The sequence below is a fragment of the Rana temporaria genome, chromosome 5 (genome assembly GCF_905171775.1).
Source record: "Rana temporaria chromosome 5, aRanTem1.1, whole genome shotgun sequence".
Classification (NCBI taxonomy): domain Eukaryota; kingdom Metazoa; phylum Chordata; class Amphibia; order Anura; family Ranidae; genus Rana; species Rana temporaria.
This window is the reverse complement of record NC_053493.1, coordinates 48,256,889-48,277,381: the sequence shown is the minus strand read 5'-3', so window position 1 is coordinate 48,277,381 and position 20,493 is coordinate 48,256,889. Positions and strand designations below refer to the sequence as shown.

The window sequence follows — 20,493 nt, the reverse complement described above, 5'->3', positions numbered from 1 at the left end:
TTTTTTTTCTCCTGCAAGGCAAAAGTCATAATGAGCTAATATGCACCGCATATTAGCTCATTATGAAATACTTACCTCGGAACGAGGTGTGTAGAACTTACCTGGTCCACGCCGAGCGAGATATCATCTTGACTCGGCGTGTCTTCCGGGTATCGCCGCTCCAGCGCTGTGATTGGCTGGAGCGGCGATGACGTCACTGTCGCGCATGCGTGCGGGAGATTTAAATTTGGCAAGGTCCGGCGGCTGCCGGTCCTTTCGCCGTAGATCCCCCTGCGCATGCGCCGCTGCAATCAGCGGCGCATTACGAGGGGAATATCTCCTAAACCGTGCAGGTTTAGGAGATATTCTCCTTACCTACAGGTAAGCCTTGTTATAGGCTTACCTGTAGGTAAAAGTAAAAAAAGTGGGTTTGCAACCACTTTAAACACTCCATGTTTAGCACACAAACAAGTCTCGTCTCGTTGTGTGTTGAGGGTAGCTGGAATATCTGATATCTATATCCAGACTGATAGGAAGCGGTGTATGACAGAAGCACTCAAGCGGAGTGCGGGGACGTTCCGTTTCAGGAAGTAAACCCACTTTTACACGGTAAGACCTACCCTGAAAATAAGCCCTACTGTGTCTTTTGTTGCCAAAATTAATACAAGACCTGGGCTTGTTTTTCAAGGAAGTATAGTAGGTGAATCAGAACCTCCTTCCTCTTGTTGGTGACCCCGCCCTAGTGATGCATCCTAAAATTCCATTTACTTTCCCCACTGCCTGGTCACATGGTTTGGCCATTTTGCAATCGCCTGAAATAAGTACCCACAAATCTTTTTCCTGTGTAGTTCTGGCTAACACCAATGTTGTACTCCTATCAGTGGATTCTTTTCCCCTAGGTGCATTATTTTACATTTGGGAACGTTGAACTGCAGTTTCCACCACTTTGACCAATCTTCCATCAATGCCCAATCATGTTCTGCTATGGGCCCTTCAATGGATATCAACACCATTACACATCGATGTGTCATCTGCAAAAAGTCATACCTTGCCCAACAAACCTTTTTATATCCCTTGCATAGAACAGGACCTAGTCAAGAGCCTTGTGGTACCCCACTATTGACTGGTCTCTGTTCCAAATGAACCCCGTTTATAACCACACTCTGGTATCTATCATCTAGCCCAGTGTTTTTCAACCTTTTTATTTCAGTCAAGGAACCCTCCAAAATGTAAAAACTATTCTGATGGTTTTACATTTTGCCGCAACATCAATACACATAGGACAACCTACTTTAGAGGCGATTTCTTCTTCCAAAGCAAACGCACTTTTGCAAACTGGTACTGACTAGTATTCCAATGTTTCTCTTCTCCCTCAATTTTTCTCCATCACTTGGCTAATGAGACCCCAAAGCTAATGGAGAGGGGCAGGAGAGGGTCAAACAAGGATAATAAGCAGACAATTGACATGCTCCTTATCAACTGATGTCATTAGGACGCCAGCAGCTAGAAGGGTGTAATGATGTACAATGAAAACCTGTGGCTTTGTGTAACTAAAAAGCATGTTTATTCCACCCACCGGCTTGTATACAGTTGTGGGCCATTTTTGGGCATTTTGCCAAGGCACCCCTGAAGAAACTTTAAGGCACCCCAGGGTGCCTGGGCACCCTGGTTGAAAAAGGATGCTTTACCTGACTGCATTTCCATGGAGCCACCCAAGAGTTAAAGTGGAGATCCACCCTAAAAAAAAAAAAAAAAAAAAAAAAAAAAATACACCAGAATCTTGCAAAAAAATTTAAACATTTTTTTTTTTACTTGCCAGTTGCTATGCAAGTCTTCTGGGGAATGGGGCGCGCTGCCTTCTGGGAACTGTGTGTATCCCAGAGAGCAGCCGCCCATTCACAAAGCGCAGCGAGACTCGCGCATGCGCAGTAGGAAACGGGCAGTGAAGCCCTTAGTAAGGATGGCGGCGCTGGGAGCTGCCAGGATCATGGGATTGGCCTCGGGGGGGCCGACATCGTGGGTGCCTAGGATAGGTAAGTGTCCTTATTAAAAGTCAGCAGCAACACCCTGCAAGACAAAGGCATAATGAGCTAGTATGCCTAGCAAAGGTTGCTTGGAGCCCCAGTCACGGCACGATCGCGGTTGAAAGCGGCACGCTCAGTGCGTCTGCGCCGTTGTGTACGGCGCACGCGCCATAGACATCTGTGCCTGTCTTTTTTTGCAAATATCTCCTAAACCGTATAGGTTTATGAGATATTTCTTCCACCTACAGATGAGCCTTAATCTAGGCTAAGATTAAGCATGGTCTGTAAGGGTTTACAACGACTAAGTATTAGTTATACAACTTTTGCATTAGATCATGATGTGGAACTGTATCCAATGCTTTGCTGAAATCAAGATCTGCTATGTCCACAGCACAACCCTGGTCCAAAAATTGTCAATGGGTTGCTCGGCACTGCTGTTATTCTTAGAATGCCTTGTATTGTGTTTTTTTTGTTTTTTTTAAAGGTGTTTTCTGATTGGGTGAAGAGGGTTAGTGATGCCATAATCCAGGGCTCGACAAATCCCGGTCGCCATGGCGACTAGAAATAGCGTCCTGGCGAGTGGGGTCTTGGCTTGGAAGGTGGGCAAAAAACTAAAAATTATTTTTGTTCCATCCTGCCCGCCGCGATCCTGGGAAAAGGCCGCGACAGGCAGTATGTTTTAAGGGCGAGGCCGTGGCTTCGACCAAGTCTGCGGAGCGCCTTTTCCCCAGGATCGTGGCGGACCAGGCCCCCACCTCCCCCGCCGCTCGATCGCGGGGGGCCCGTGATGTCCGTTAATTGATGCCGCGGCTTTGCGGCCTTGTGAAGTCCCCAGCTCTTCCTTCTGTGTGCTGGCGCCATCTGGTGGTGGCCGTTGGTATTACAAGTTAAGCATTACAAGTTAAACAGCAATTCTAATGTCATTTTTCACTATTTTCACTGCCATCTTCTTCCCTCTAATTAGAACCCCCAAACATTATATATTTTTTTTTATTCTAACACCCTAGAGAATAAAATGGCGATTGTTGCAATACTTTCTGTCACGCCGTATTTGCGCAGCGGTCTTGCAAGCGCACTTTTTTGGGAAAAAATTACACTTTTTTAAATTAAAAAATAAGACAACAGTAAAGTTATCCCCATTTTTTTTTTATATTGTGAAAGATAATTTTACACCGAGTAAATTCATCCTCAACATGTCACGCTTCAAAATTGCGTCCGCTCGTGGAATGCCGACAAACTTTTACCCTTTAAAATCTTCATAGGCGACATTTAAAAAAATCTACAGGTTGCATGTTTTGAGTTAGAGGAGTTCTAGGGCTGTAATTATTGCTCTCGCTCTACCAATCGCGGCGATACCTCACATGTGTGGTTTGAACACCGTTTACATATGCGGGCGCTGCGTATGTGTTCGCTTCTGCGCGCAAGCCTGTCAGGACGGGGTGCGTTTTCTGGCTCCTAACTTTTTTAGCTGGCTCCTGGATTCCAAGCAAATTTGTCAAACCCTGACATTATCTCCACCTTGTCCAAACACAGGTGTTCTAAGAATGGTGGCAGTGCCATGCAAGTGACCCCATGTGGCCAGTGTGCAGAGGAGAAGCCACCAAACATCAGCAGGATATGGACGATAGCAGCTAACACTGTAGTAGCGCTAACTACTGCAGAAAATTCCATCAGCCATCAGGTATGGTATATGCATACTTCCATTGTGCCAAGCTGGATCAATGTAACTAAGAAATGCAGATTACATCTGGCGTTCAGCTTTAAGATCTATGGTCCTACCTTATAGTGTGATCTTTTCTGAACTACTGCGGGTACTCCACCCGCTCTGACTTGTAACCCTTCCCTTGTCTTGTGTGATCAGTTCTTATCTGGGGTCCCCTCTTGTCTTCTGCGCGTTCCTCGGTTTGTTTGCAGTGCGCTTTCACTTATCATACAAAACATCAGTGGTCCTCCCAAAATAAATTCAGGAGCAATATTTCAGCATGGATTTATTGCAAATAAAAAAAGATCTGTCTTTGTGGTACACATTCATGCCGGAGATATTTGTGTTTTGTTAATTAGTTTAATGACAGTTTAAAGGATGTAATTAATCATTGGGAGGGAATAATACCAGCAGGGGTACAGCTGCCGACTGGCACAGCTGAGCACCGAAAGAGCAGATCTCGTACAATTGTGTTATCTCTCACTTCTAGCAGTGTCATGCTTTCCATTGTTCAGCTCATTTAAAAGGGACGGTGTTTCCTGTCGAGGTTCATTTAGGAAACAAGTCTCATGTTTTTATTACTAGAGATCATGATGGACGTACCAAATCTGCCAGGTTTGACAATTAATTTAAAGTGGATGTAAACCCACTCTCATCCTTTCTAAACGACTGCCATAGTGCTGATCTATAAGGATATAGATGCCTCCTGCATATATCCTCACCTGTCAAATGTCCCTCCTCTCTCTGTTATAAGAACTGAAAAACTGCAGATTCTGTGGGTGGATCTGTTGTCTGGAGCTCGGTGGGTGGAGTCGTGATGTCAGTAGACTCCCCGCCCACCTCTACACTCCCCTTGTCAACATGCATTTTTTCCTGTGTATTCCATACAATTCTGATATGATCACTAACATCCAGTCATAATCCAGAAAAGTAACCACATGACTTCAGAAAAGGAGTGGGGGTGGTAATTAAAAAATCTCCAGGCTATTGCATGAGATATGTAAATAACCTGTCACTCACAGCAAGGGGGCGGCACGGACTAAGGTTTTTCTCTATAAGTCTGTTTTATTTCACTGAACAATAAGGGCTCTTTCACACGGAGCAGATACGTAATTGATCCGCTCCGTGTGTGTCCGTCGGCTCAGCGGGGATCCTCCGTAAATCCCCGCTGAGCTGTCGGCGGACAGGGCGGTCCCCGTACACTGTGCAGAGACCGCCCTGTCTTTGCTCTGCTCTCCCCTATGGGGAATCGGATGAATACGGACCGTGTGTCTGTATTCATCCGATCCGTTCCGCCAGACGGAAGAAAAATAGGGTTTTCTTCCGTCTGAAAAAGCGGAACTTTGCGGACGCGGATCGTTACGGACGCATCCGCTAACGTCTGCAATCCCATAGGGATACATTACAAGTCCGTAAACGGACTTGTAATAAACGGTCCGTTCGTGCGCACGTGTGAAAGGGCCCTAAGAGGATTGCTCAGAGCTGGATTAACTCTGTGTGGCAAGACTGGGCACAGATGATAGGAAATATTTTACTCTACATTGTGACATCTGAAATTTTTTATACATTTTTTTGGTTTACATCCACTTTAACTATTTCAAGGAATTAAAACCTTTGATCAGACCAAATTTTTGTAAGTTGTTTGGTATGCGTCTTTTTACACCGGGTTCACAATAATACAAGTTGGGTACGTGTGCATAATCGCGTGTGCGCCCCACTCACACAGAAACGATCTGCACGTTGGCAGACACGCAGGGGGTGCCATTCATTTGTAACACATTGGCAACTGCTGCACAATTTTGTGCCCGCCAAACTGCATGGTAAAAAAAATGTGGGGGCTTCTTTGTCTCGCATTTCTCACAGGTACAGCAGCACATTCAAATGCATGCTCTGCTGTACCCACAGTGTGTGTGTGTGCAAACATGTAAACCAGGGCTATGGGAATGCCTTGTATGTAAACGGGAGCAGCCATATCTGCCCAATGGGCAAAGTAACATTGAGGGCAAATTCACACTGCAACACAGAGCGTCAGGAGCGATTCATCGCTCTGCGTTGCCAGCTGCGCTAGAGGGAGCAATGTGATTTGCGGTTCAGTGCATCACATGGCTCCCTTTTTGTTTTAAAGTTTGTTTTGTTTTATGTGAAGTATACAAAACATACTTTGTTCACTGCAATGTTGGATGGTGCGATATGCTGTGCTGCCTGACACTGCAGTGCGATTTGGCCTGGTGTAATCAAATGCAGCATGTCTTTTACCGCAGTACAGCGCAAATAGGACACATGGGAAACAATTGTTTTACAATGCAGGAAAATGTTTTGTCACCGTATATAGTGTGAATTGGCCCTGAGGGGAATTTATCGAAACTGGAGCAGATGTGCATGGCAACCAATCGGCTTTTATCTTTAATCTGGGTGTAGCAGAAACACAGGCAGAAACCCTCGTTTCAACATACGGGCAAAAAATGGTTAAAAAGTGTAATGAGTTAGCGGTGACAAATTTTTCTTAATGACACTCCAAACGGGGGGTAACAGTGGTGAAAAAATGTACAACAAAATGTGCAAAAATCGAATAAAAATGCATATCACAAACGCAGTTTGCTCAGTGTCAAAATATGGTACCTGTGCTGGTTTCTTTGTGTCATATTTGTCAGCCGCAATGTTGCAGTGCCCCTTTTAAAAAAATAAAATAAAAATATACAAAGTGACACTTTTTGGGGACCAGTGACGCGAATACAGTAATCGGTGCTAAAAAAAAAAATACACTGTTGCTGTACTAATGAGACTGGCAGGGAAGGGGTTAACATCAGGGGCGTTCAAAGGGTTAAGGCTTCATTTCCATGGATGTTTTTACAGACACTTTTTTTTTTTTGCCTTTTTTACAGCTTAAAAATGCCTGTCCATGTGTTTTTTTATTTATTTGTTATTTATTTTTTTGAGCTGGAGCTCAAAAACGCCGCGGTAGCGTTTTTTAACGTCTGGCGTTTTTACAGCTCTAACGCTGGAGCTTCAGAACGCACTGGTCCTGGGTTTTTTTTTTTGCAGCTTAAAAACGGCTCAGCCATCTACAGCTCAAAAACGTCATGGTGGGCATGAGGCCATAGACTAACATGCGAATAGGGAAAACGATGGACAGCCGCACTCCAAAAAATGTGCTCTTTATTAATGGAAAAATGCACAGCATACATTCAGCAAACAAACGGGAAAATAGCTGACGCGTTTCGCATTGCCTTTCAATGCTTAATCATAGCTAACAATGAACAAAAATATTTCAAATATATATACATACACACGCATGATGGTACTCCCCCTATTAGTCCCGCCCCACATGTGATTGGCTCCAGATAATCAAGGGATACCCAGCACATGTGGAGGGGATCAGTGAACTAAACCAACAACACATGAAAAACCAATCATGGATGTCACAAGTAAAGAAAGTATGCTTTCTGCTAATGAGCAGACAGACCGTGAATGGACGTTGCATGAAAAGTATAAAAATACATATATACTATAACCACTTGTGACACAATAGATACATGTCAATCTGACATAAAGTAGACACAAGTGTGAATGTGTGGTAGTTAGACAGTAAATGATAATGATGACATATAATGTGAAGAAAAATATATTTCTATATAGTGACGTGCCAATAGTTAAAGAGGGTCACATAATGTAAATTGTGAAGGAACTCCACATAGGGCGTACAAGTGGACACTGGTTTGGACATGTGAAGTGTTGTTTTGTGTTAACGCAAAAGCAAAATATAGGGAAGGATAATGATAAAAAAATATTAAAGAGTGAATAAAATATGAAATATTCTGTTAAACATTAAATATGGTAAAAAAATTAGTGAATATTCAAATATGAGTGATATATGAAGAGAGATAAGTGATAAATAATCGAATATTGAAAAATAAATGATTATGTGTATGTATATAAGTGATAAATGTTATGTAAAAACGAAACAAACCCAGTGACAAGATTCAGTGGGGTACATCACTAAAGTGATATAGTATCCTGCAGATATATATGTATAGATATGGGCATGAACAAAATCAGACACTCAAGTCTGTGTATTTGTGAACAGAAGTCGACCAAGCGACAACAACATAACACAGAGAATGTGTAGACCATATACATAAAGGTAAAAGGAACAAAATACCCATGAACCCTGAAGCTAGTAGAGTTTCTAAAACATTAAAAAAGGATTGAAAATATATAAAAAAAAAATTCATTTTACATTTATAGGTAAAAACAAGTAAAAAGGTATATTGGAGTGGAACCCTTAAATTCCAATAATATGCAGAAACTGCATATATGTAAAAAATCTGGATACCGATAAGAACAGTTTAAGCCACAGTTAGATCCCGATGAGACCAATCTTAGGGTGTGGGTAGACCATGTGTAGAGGTCGATAAACATAGACTAACATGGAGAGCCGTTTTTAAGCTGCAAAAAACGCTCAAAGTGGCTGTAAAAACGTCCATGGAAATGAAGCCTAAATGTGTTCCCTGGGAGTGTTTGCTGACTGGGGGAAGACAGAGAACTGTGTTCCTGCTTAGCAGAAACACCCGATCTCCATCTTCATAGGTGGACTGCCTAGGGCATCGATGGTGAACCTTGGCACCCCAGATGTTTTAGAACTACATTTCCCACTCTGCAGTGTGGTGGAGCATCATGGGAAATGTAGTTCCAAAACACCTGGGTTGCCAAGGTTCACTGGCCTAGGGAATGATCGGCAGACATCGGATCCGCCAGACCGACTGGCTCCTGCTGTGTCCAATCGCAGCGTAAGCGGGTCGCTGGCGACGCACATGCGCGCGCCCCTGACCTGAAGAAAAAAAGTGTGTACAGGTACGTGATTTTGCGCTGAAGGGCCGCCCTGTCATGTGTGGGGGGGGGGTTGGTCCGGAAGCGGCTAAACAAGCTGAAGATGGAAGCAGATTGGTTGCCATTCACAGCTACTCCAGATCCTGTCTGCTCCTTCTTTGATATATTGCTGGGAGTGTCTCTTTAACTGGTTCTATTTGGTGACCGCAGCAGCTCCTGATATCGCCCCTTATCCTGGGTTTATATAAGATTGGAGTTTTTCCTGATGTACAGAACAAGCTCTCCCTCCCCAGCCGGGCTGAGAGTTTTTTGATTATCTGGAAATCAGTTTGCTGCGTTAGTCTTTCACACACAAGAAAAGCTTTTGCGCGGTTTGAAGTGTACTTGGCAGCGGGCACATGTCTCCGTTCTGATATGGCACCACGGCGGGGTTAGTTATCACTTAGCCTGGGCAAGGCTATCCAATGAAGTTTCCATTGCTAATCTGATATCTTCTTTTGTTACTGGATTTATAACTTGTAGCATTTCACATCATCGTCCTCGCGGGGAGGGAAAAAAAGCATGTTCGCTTTGTGTTTCAGGCAATTAATGCCACGTGGCAACATAACTCGTACATTACTGTGCCCTGGACTGCTCCTTGCCTGCATGTGCCTTGGCGATGGGGCTCCTTTTTTTTTGTAAACACTCTGGTCAGAAAAGTAAAACCTGTTAGGAATCCGTCATCATGGGCACTTCATGCCACAGATTTTTTTTGTGAGTCCCCAGTTAGACAATTGTCCTTGTTGCAATACTCCTATAGTTAAAGAGGACCTGTCACTAATAATTTCACAATGGTTGAATGAGTAAGCATTTCCATATGAAAGGATATGTAGTTATTTTGTCTTGTGTCTCTTTAAGGTTCTTTGCGGTAAAAGCAAGGAAGCAATCAAAGAAAAAAAATCTCTAGTGCTTTGTTTTACTAAACAAAAATGTTGTACCTGCAAACTACCTACAATTTTGAGTACAGATTATCACAAAATATGCATACAATATACCAGGGCTCGACAAATCCCGGTCGCCATGGCGACTAGAAATAGCGTACTGGCGACTTGGCTTGGAAGGTGGGCAAAAATCTGGTGGTGAGCTGTTGGTATTACAAGTTATTACCACCAGATGTGTGAGCTGGTGCTATCTGGTGGTGGCCTTTGGTATTACAAGTTAAGCATTACAAGTTAAACAGCAATTCTAATGTAATTTTTCACTATTTTTCGCTATTTTCACTGCCATCTTCATCCCTCTAATTAGAACCCCCAAACGTTATATATATTTTTTCTCCTAACACCCTAGGCAATCGTTGCAATACTTTGTCACGCCGTATTTGCACAGCGGTCTTGCAAGCGCACTTTTTTGGGAAAAAATTACACTTTTTTTTTAATAAAAAAAATAGTAAACCGTAAAGTTATCCCCATTTTTTTTAATATTATGAAAGATAATGTTACGCCGAGTAAATTCATACCCAACATGTCACGCTTCAAAATTGCGTCCGCTCGTGGAATGCCACCAAACTTTTTTACCCTTTAAAATCTTCATAGGCGACGTTTAAAAAAAAATCTACAGGTTGCATGTTTAGAGGAGGTCTAAGGCTAGAATTATTGCTCTCGCTCTACCAATCGCGGCGATATCTCACGTGTGGTTTGAACACCGTTTTCATATGCGGGTGCTGCTCACGTATGTGTTCGCTTCTGTGCGCAAGCTCATCGGGACGGGGTGCGTTTTCTGGCTCCTAACTTTTTTAGCTGGCTCCTAGATTCCAAGCAAATTTGTCAAACCCTGCAATATACACATGCACAAGCTATCTATCTTGCCTAGCAAATGAGCATGGGCAATGTATGCAATAGCTATAGGTATACACTAAGCAGTTACTTAAAGCAGAGCTCCACCCTAAAGTGGAACTTCTGCTCATCGGAACCCTCCCCCCCTCCGGTGTCACGTTTGGCACCTTTCAGGGGGGAGGGGGTGCACTTCTGGGCACACAGTCTGCGGGCAGAACGTCAGATCTCATCCCCCCCCGTTCTCCCAGAACACAGCGGGGACCAGTGAGCACGGCACAGCGTGACTTGCGCATGCGCCTTAGGGAACCGGGCAGTGAAGCTGCAATGCTTCTCTTCCTGGTTCCCACACCGTGGATGGCGGTGGGGGCAGCAGAGTAACGAGCAATTGCTCGTCTTCTGCTGCTGACGTCACTGGACTCAAGGACAGGTAAGTGTCCTAATATAAAAAGTCAGCTGCTGCAGTATTTGTAGCTGCTGGCTTTTAATGTTTTTTGTACGGCGGAGCTCTGCTTTAAAGTGATATTAAAGTCTCCGTTTTTTTTTTCCTTTTAAAAATAATAAACCTGTTATACGTGCAGTGATTTTTGTACAGAGCAGCCCAGATCCCCCTCTTCTCGGATGCGCTGTAAGCTTCCTTCGGGCGGCACCCGAGCTGCTGCTCTGTGTGTCCATTTTAGACACGGAGCCATGGTTCGGCCCGCCCCCTCTCCCTCCTCATTGGCTTACTGACTTTGACAGCAGTGGGAGCCAATGTCACCACATTGCCATCTCAGCCAATGAAGGAGAGTCCTGGGCAGCCAAGATGCATGCATTAAAAAAACGGACTTTTCAACCACTTTAAAGTTTTTATCTTTTGATAGAAGGGAGAGGGATTAGAAAACCTGTCAGTTGTTGTTTCTGTCTGTGTCCCCGTTGGGCAGTATCACCCTCTTTGTCCTGTTTATCATTATTTATTACAGGTACTTGTATAGCGTTGTCAATTTATGCAGCAATATATATATATATATATATATATATATATATATATATATATATATATATATATTGTACAATAACATCAGTCCCTGCCCTCCGGGAGCTCACAACCTAAATCGCACTCATACATAAAAAGGGCCCATTTTAGACAGGATCCATTCAAATAACCTACCAGCATGTCTTTGGAGCGTGGAAGGAAACTGGAGTACCTGGAGGAAACCCATGCAGACACAGGGAGAACATGCAAACTCCAGACAGGTAGTGTTATAGTTGGGATTCGAACCAGCGACCTTAGTGCTTCTAGGCAGAAGTGCTAACCGTTATACCACATTATTGAAAATCACAAATTTCGAGATACCCCAAGAAAAGTAATACTGGGGTAATCTTTGAATTGGGACAGTAGTTCTAGTGATCTGAGGTTCCCACGATATTCCCTGAGTTTGCAGGGATTTCCTCTCCCTTCCTGTTTTAGCTAAGGGACAGGAAGTGAAGGTTAATCTCCCTAATGGGACAAGGATTGCAAATTTACTGTTGTCTTATTTTTTAATTAAAAAAAGTGTAATTTTTTCCCAAAAAAGTGCGCTTGTAAGACCGCTGCGCAAATACGGCGTGACAAAGTATTGCAACGATTGCCATTTTATTCTCTAGGGTGTTAGGATAAAAAATATATATAATGTTTGGGGGTTCTAATTAGAGGGAAGAAGATGGCAGTGAAAATGGTGAAAAATGACATTAGAATTGCTGTTTAACTTGTAATGCTTAACCTGTAATACCAACGGCCACCACCAGATGGTGCCAGCTCACACATCTGGTGGTAATAACTTGTAATACCAACGGCTCACCACCAGATGGCGCCCACCTTCCAAGCCTAGTCACCAGGATGCTATTTCTAGTCGCCATGGCGAACTGGCGACCGGTATTTGTCGAGCCCTGCTTTAAAGGATTTGTAACCCCACATTTTGATTTTCTTCCAGCCCTCTATTTTTTAGCTTTCACCCTGCACTATATAAATATTTATTGGAAACAAAGCCTCTAAATACCTTTTTTTTTTTTTTTTTTCTGATGTAACTTCAGACCAGTAACGTGACTCCCAGCAGCTCTAATACTTTGATCCAGGGCTACAGCAGGAGGAGCCAAGCTCTCCCTCCAACGTCAGTCTGAAGTTATGTGACTGCTGAGCTGCCTGCCGAAACTGAGACAGACTCCTGAGCTGACAGGCAGGGAGGGGGGGGGGGAGACACGGTGGCAGGTAAACTGACCACGGTGTCAGGGCTTAACAGCCGTAATAAACCACGGTCAGTTTAGAGGGGGGGGGGCAGAAACTGGCAGGATCAGCCAGGTATTTTACAGGTTCCAGAGGGGCAGGTTAGACGGCACAAGCACTGTGCTGTTTAACCTGCTATAAGTAAACCGGATCTCCTTCTCCCCTTTTTTTTTTGGGGGGGGGGGGGGGGGAATAACAACCACTTTAAGCTGGCCATACAGGGCTGGAATTTCAGCCAATTTCTTCTTATTTGGTCAACTTTGGTACATTCAGCCTGCCCATACATGATTTGAATGTCGGCAGGTCCCTGCTGATCCAACTCGGATTCAAACCATCTATCGCCAACTTAAGTGGTGTCAACTGATCCCACCCTACTAAACGCTGTGCATGTAATATCAGAACTACAAATGGTAAAGCTTGTAAACCCATACAGTCAAAGCTGTCCAAAGTACTGTATGTTATTATTACGGTCTATGTATTTGCCTTGCAGCCATTTGTGTACGTCATAAAAGTTTTATCTATTTGTGTTATCTGCATTGCGTACCCTTGCTTGTATCGTGTTGTACAGAACCACAGGAAATGATAGCAGTGTATAAATCATCATGATAATATGATGAGTAGCAACGTGTGGAATGGCTCGTGTGACCTTCCCCTAGTTTAGAGCGAAATTTCACTCTCTCAATCCACATTAACTCTTTTTAATCCTTTAAATACAGAAATGCTTTGCCCTTGGCACTTTAAATGAGGTGTGACACTGGTATTAAAGAAATAAAAAACAAAGATTTATTGGTTCACACAAGATCTACAGTAGCCATAAACAGATGTCAAGTATATGAACAGATTTGTAATCTTGTACAGATAATATTGCAATACAATGCGATTTTCAATGATAAAGGTCCAAGATAAGTACAAGAATGCATCCTAGTGACCCGACAAGTTTTTGTGAACACTTGTTCACTTCCTCAGGGGTTGATGCAAACTTTATATCTATAAGGTAAAAACTGTGTAAGTATAATCAAGAAGGTGAAAAAAATTGTCTAGGGTCAAAACTAGGGTTGTCCCGATACCGATACCAGTATTGGCGGGAGTACTCTTACTCCCGCTAATACCGCCGATACTAAAATAGAATACTCCCCACCCCCCCCGCTGCCACGTTAATCACAGCGGCGAACATTACAGACAGCCTTCGTTTGAATAGCTGTTTTCCCCGCCGCGCATAGACACTCCCCCTTGGACGGATCTGTCCAATCGCGAGCAAGGGGGAGTGTCTATGTGCGGCGGGGAAAACAGCTGTTCAAACGAACGCTGACTGTAATGTTCCCCGCGCCGCGGTGATTAACGTGGCAGCGGCGGCGGCATCACAGTAGGTACGGGGGACATGGCTTGTTATACGGGGGACATGGCTTGTTATACGGGGGACATGGCTTGTTATACGGGGGACATGGCTGGTTATACGGGGGACATGGCTGGTTATACGGGGGACATGGCTGGTTATACGGGGGACATGGCTGGTTATACGGGGGACATGGCTGGTTATACGGGGGACATGGCTGGTTATACGGGGGACATGGCTGGTTATACGGGGGACATGGCTGGTTATACGGGGGACATGGCTGGTTATACGGGGGACATGGCTGGTTATACGGGGGACATGGCTGGTTATACGGGGGACATGGCTGGTTATACGGGGGACATGGCTGGTTATACGGGGGACATGGCTGGTTAAACGGGGGACATGGCTGGTTATACGGGGGACATGGCTGGTTATACGGGGGACATGGCTGGTTATACGGGGGACATGGCTGGTTATACGGGGGACATGGCTGGTTATACGGGGGACATGGCTGGATATACGGGGGACATGGCTGGATATACGGGGGACATGGCTGGATATACGGGGGGACATGGCTGGATATACGGGGGGACATGGCTGGATATACGGGGGGACATGGCTGGATATACGGGGGGACATGGCTGGATATACGGGGGGACATTGCTGCATGTGGGGGGACATTGCTGGATATACGGGGGGACATTGCTGGATATACGGGGGGACATGGCTGGATATACGGGGGGACATGGCTGGATATACGGGGGGACATGGCTGGATATACGGGGGGACATGGCTGGATATACGGGGGGACATGGCTGGATATACGGGGGGACATTGCTGCATATACGGGGGGACATGGCTGCATATGTGGGGGGACATGACTGCATATGTGGGGGGACATGGCTGCATAAACAAACCCTTAAAAAAAAACAGGCTCAGGTGTGAATGCGGCCTTAGGGCCACTACAGGAGCATGGCTCCAGGTTGTGTAACTGAAGCCTGCAGTGTTGTCTCCTAGCTCCGTTATCTACTGTCACTCATAAAATGTGAGCTTAGATCTGGTTGGTCGCTCCGAGCGGCACAGACTCTTCTCCCCCATTGTTAGAACTCAGTTTCATTGTATCCTGTTACAGAATTCACTGGAAGCTGCTGCTTTGGGCTCCCTTCCAGGATATTGAGAAAGTCCAGGGACTCTATTTTCTCTGCCTCACACTTCTATTGTATCCTGTTTATCTTTGAGCAGAAGGATGACCAGGAAGTCCAGCTGGAGCAGGAGCTGTGGCTTCAGGAATGTGCACATTCCGCTGTCTGTTAGGCAGGTGGTCTGACCATGGAAGTTCAGGAAGATGCGTCAATGGGACCTTGTGCATTATTGTATTCAGAACCGTAGAATACGGAATCATCTACTCGCTTGTCTCGCCACCTACCATGTCCATTTAGGGTGCTCAGGAGTCTTCCTCTACCCTGATAAGGTTTTCATTAGCGAAGATGCAGCAATAAGAGGGAGACTTCATAGGGGAGAAACCCTTACTGGGAATGTTTTGCATCTGAAATTAGAGGTTTAGCGTGTAACCAAAGGCAACATTTATTTTTGTTGGATAGAGTGAAAGGGGATTGGAACAACCGTCAGGTTTGTATCACTGTCTGTACCTCCATTGAGGAGATTCACACTATTTGTCTTATCTACCATTATCGCCAAAAGTAAAAGAAAATCCCCTAATTTTGGGTTGTCCCCAGAACAGTAATAGAAAATATCTTCCAATGGGGACCTTGATGACCACCAGGGATTTACTCACTTGGCCGTTTTCTCTCTGAGACATGAAGTGAAGGGAAATCTTCCCATTGGGCCACGGATGACAACAACAAAAAGAAAAAACTTGAAAGGGGTTATAACCCTTCCTTGTTCTCCCCCCCCCCCCCCCAACAAAAAAAGTTGGACCTATAGTTCTAATTTAAAGTAACAATAAACAATATTTTTACTCTCCAGAATTTTTTTTTCATAAAATTGTATCCTATTGTGTTTTTCTGCAGCCTTGTAACATCAGTGACTTCCCAAACTTTTCCCCCTCGCTGTTTGGATTGAGTAGTGCACACGTTGGTTGTGGTGGTGTGCTCTACGCGCACTACAGGTCTCGTCTCGTGGTCCATCTCAGGAGTAAGTGGGTGGCAATGTTCTTACATACAGTGGCACCGTGGAGAATGAGCGTAGCCACCCTCCAACAGAGGCGCATAGAGGGTACTTTTTTGAGTTGAAGCATTTGTTACCCCAACACGTCCTATTCCTGATATGATACAGCAGGTACAATGTACTTGTATGAGAAAGTCTCCTGTTCTTTGTATTGCTTGCTTTATGTGAAATCCCTGGTGTTCCTGCTAGTCCCCTTGCTTACCTATTAAATACTGACCACACTAAGCAGGAGAACACACCGTGATCGGTTCTCTAGCTATGCTGGGAACTCTGTGCACTCTCCTCCAATGATCAGACTTTTTCCTGACAGGCCCCCACTGCACAACCATTCGCTGGGAAGCTAAGTGTGCTGCTGCTTCTCCTCCCCCAGCTCTTATGCAACTGAGAACAGAGGGAATGTGACGATTTATAAAAAAAAAAGGGGGGGTATTTATAATAAAAAAATATATATGTGTGTGTGTAATATATTAATATATATTATTATTTTTTTTTTTTTATCTATACCCATGTTTTGCCTTTCATTCCTATTCTAAACCGAGTGGGTTGTTTTACAAGGTGAGGGTTTACAATCACTTTAATAGCTGCAAGAGGTAGCTCCATTGAAAACAATAGAAGACTGAAGGCTCCCGCAGCTAAACGCATCCATTAACATGTAATTTCTTACGCAGCGATCATATGCAAGCGATCAGTCCTGGACACGGAAGGAGCTGTCAGCCTCCTATTGCTTTCAGAGGGGCTGCCTCCTTGCATCTAATAGCAGGAACCCCCACTTGGATTCTTGCATATAATCACAGGAAGGGTGCATTTGCAAATGTGCTTTGATGTGGGTCAAAGTGTGTGTGTGTGTGTGTGTGTGTGTGTGTGTGTGTGTGTGTCTTTTTTTTTTTTTTTCTCGTTAAGAAGCCCTAGTAGTCCACGTTCCACTGATGCAAAATTGTACAGTTTCCTCCAACAGATCTAACATGTATTTTTCTTTTATTGCAGATCAATGAACTCAGTCATGTCCAAATACCTATTATGTTAATGCCCGATGACTTCAAAGCTTATTCGAAAATCAAGGTGGACAATCACCTGTTTAACAAGTAAGTAACACATTGTCACAATGCATCTTGCATGTACCTTACAGGCATTCTTGGGTCGGCCATAGACAGTTCGAATCCGGGGAACCAGCCGAGATTCGAATGTGTGGGCAGGCTGAATGTACCAAATTGATCGATCAGCTTGCGTACAGCCAGCCTGCCTGATTTACTTGCAATTATCGCTAGCTACTGCTATAGCTGATGGCAATAATCATGGTCTTCTCCCAACGGCCATCCCTTCCCTGCCTGGAGAATACAATGTCTCGGCAGGAGGGATTCCCCTGTCTGCACTATCTGGTTGCAGGAAAGAAATTTGCACCATCTATGGGCTGCCTTGAGCATTGTACACACTACCTGAACCAGAACACTCTGATAAATGCTCTCAGCCATTGGCTAAGAGCGCTGACAGGAGCCAATCGGCAGACATTATTCAGTCATGCCACTTTGACAGAAGCCAGCCAGACTCCAGTACACGCGGGTCGAATGTCGGCTGGTTTCTGTTGAACCAGCCGATGCCGCTCAACTTTCTGCCCGTGTGTACTAGGCTTTAGTCCCAGAGTTGTCCTAAATAAACATTACAATGCATGCAGATAGGAAATTATTATTCAGAATTACCTCTGGCTATCTTCAGTAAGGTATTGAGTGGGGTTGGCTGTACATGTTCGGTCTGATATCTGTTACTTTTTGTTTTTCAGAGAAAACATGCCCAGTCACTTTAAATTTAAAGAATATTGCCCCATGGTCTTCCGTAACCTAAGAGAGAAGTTTGGAATTGATGATCAAGATTTTCAGGTAGGAAAACTTGAGTTTCTTGCTTGCTTTTCTTGCTTTCTGCTCATACACTTTAGGTCCCTTTTTTACACAGATTTTTTTTTTTTTAATTTCTTCCGATTTTGGCTTTAGAAAAGTGGATGCAAAATGCATGCCCAGTAGATCCTATGGAGCTGTTCACATGGGTCAGTTGTGCTTTTTAAGTTCTGCATGCTGCATTTTTTTGGTGCAGTAAAAAGAAAACGCACCTCTCTATTGAAATGAATGGAAATCGGATCAAAAGAGCAAAAACGTAACCATGGGTCAATTTGTGATGAATTTTAAAAGTCACGTGTCCTTTTTTCACATGCGCAAAATGCACCGCAAAACGCAGTAAAAACATGACAGAATGCGGCAACAACACACATGCGTTTTTACCACATCTTTGCAACTGCGCAGTGTGAAAGCAGCCTTGGACACCAATGTCAAACTGGAGGAACCTTCGCTAAACAGCATTTGGGCCCTTTAATACTATAGGTCACCCACATATAATGCTATTTTAATTTCTCTACCTGTGTGATTGGGTAACAATTCACACTTTCAGTTATGTAACCATGAACACATGTTCCAGACTTAAAGCAAATGTTCACCATGTAAACAAAAAGGTAAAAGTCGACAGCTACAAATACTGTAGCTGCTGACTTTTAAAAAACACACACCCAACCCGGTTCTTTGGCGATCTTCGGGTGAAGGCGCTGGCATCTTAACTGTGGGCAGCCGACTGTTACTCCTTGCGGCTTCACAGTCGGCTTCCTGCTCTGCACCCAGTGAATGGTCCTGCAGTCTCCTGGGACCTGTTAAGTGTAACAAGAGGCTGCGGGGGGGGCGAACTTCGACTCGGATTGCCGTTGCCCACCGGAAGTGTGCGCGGGTACTCATCGAAATCAGGTACCCGCTCCCCCTCAAAAGTAGACATTTCAAGTATGTGAGAGTAGGGGGGGAAAGAGGAGGAAAAGCAAGACTTTTCCTTTTTGGTGAAGTTCCACTTTAAGGGCACAATGTAAGTATACATAATCTATAGCTGGCCACTCCTGTGGAAGCTGAGAATCACTGGAGTGGCCACCACTACTACAGTGATCCTCGCTGTCTTTTGGATTCCATATAGATGGCATTCAGAGGCCGCTTTTCATTTTTTTTTTCAATGAGTGCAAAGCAGTCTCATTGAATTATATTGGGTTATGTCAATATCCCCACCAAGGTGTTCTCTGAACGGCTCCAGTGCTGAGCGGGTGACCCCCTGTAGTTTATGATGCAGCAAGGCCACTGCTCGGCACAGGATCTGGAAGACGACAAGTTATCTGTGTACTTTTGAGATGGGAGATCAGCAGTTCTGAAGTTGCATCTAGTACATTTTTAGATGTCTGTTATCGGCAATTTCAGCATTCAGTTATCTCTGAGATTGTGTGTAGGCATATTTATTTTCCTGTGGAGGAAGTGGAAAGTGTTGTGGAGAAGCAGAAACTATTTGATATGTGACAGAGAAAACAAACTACTGCAGTGCTCACACCTGTGTACCACCCTGTACAATAGTGGAAATAAACCCACCAATTTTATGTTTATGGCATGACTCTGGTGGTGACTGTCAAGGTTGCCAATGTCCGCTCTCAACTGTACTTTTCAGGCCCCTCAAATATCTGGTGTCATAGCTGATCACATGCAGCACCATGGCAACTGCAGATCAAACAAAGACTAAGATGGCAGCTTTGCTTTTTTCTCGTCTCGTCTTTCAGGACAGCACTTGGAGAGAGCGCAGCTCCACCCACTTCCCAGGAAACACTGCAGCTATAGCTTTAAATTCCGCCCACTTCCACCATGACCTCAGTTGTTGTGTTTCCTCCGGCCATGGTGGAAGCGCTGCAGGGAACCAGGGGTGTGCTGTACTCTCTCCAGGTGGGGATGGAAAAAAGCATACCTGCGGTCGGTTGTATTTTGATTTCAGGCAACCCAGCATCCCCTCTGACGGGTGGGGGATGCTTCGGTGCTCTCCCCTTTCTCGGGCCCAGCGAGGGCGAAGGCTGCTGGAGGTGTCTGTCCCCATAGGCGGCTAACGTGGGCTGAAGGAACAGGTCAGGTGCCTGTTCCGGGTTCACGTGGAGCCGTTCCGGATGGCGGGCGACGTCATTTCCGGGGGGGCGGAACTTCCGGCGGTGCGCGGCAGCTTCCGGTTCCAGCTGCTGGAGCGCAGAAGGGGAGGCGGCCTCGGCGGTGCACTTCCGGTCCTCGTGGCGACGAGGTTAACCGGGAAGATTTAAAATGGAAGAACCGGACGGCTGCTATACGCTGGGAGTGATGGAGACAGCTGAAGCAGCGGAGGTGGCGGGAGCGGGAGCCACAAGCACCAGCCTGGCCCAGGTAGGAACAGCGGTGTCCACTCTCCTGGGTTCTGTGTCCCTCCTGTTGCCCCTTTAGGGGGAGGGGAGCCTGCAGCACTATCCCTGGTGAATGTCTTTGGGAGAAATGCTTGTTTTTTGTTTGCACAGTGGTGATGGGAACTGGGTGTTT

At 44.9% G+C, this 20,493-nt stretch overlaps 1 protein-coding gene across 1 annotated transcript in view; it reads left to right on the top strand.

The window, feature by feature from the left end:
* Positions 1-20,493, top strand: part of PIP4K2A (phosphatidylinositol-5-phosphate 4-kinase type 2 alpha) — a 174,995-nt gene that overhangs the window by 100,916 nt on the left and 53,586 nt on the right. Inside the window, exons 2-3 of the mRNA XM_040352509.1 lie at positions 17,087-17,184; positions 17,877-17,973. Coding sequence (XP_040208443.1) covers positions 17,087-17,184; positions 17,877-17,973 — 195 coding nt within the window. The remainder of the gene's footprint in view (positions 1-17,086; positions 17,185-17,876; positions 17,974-20,493) is intronic.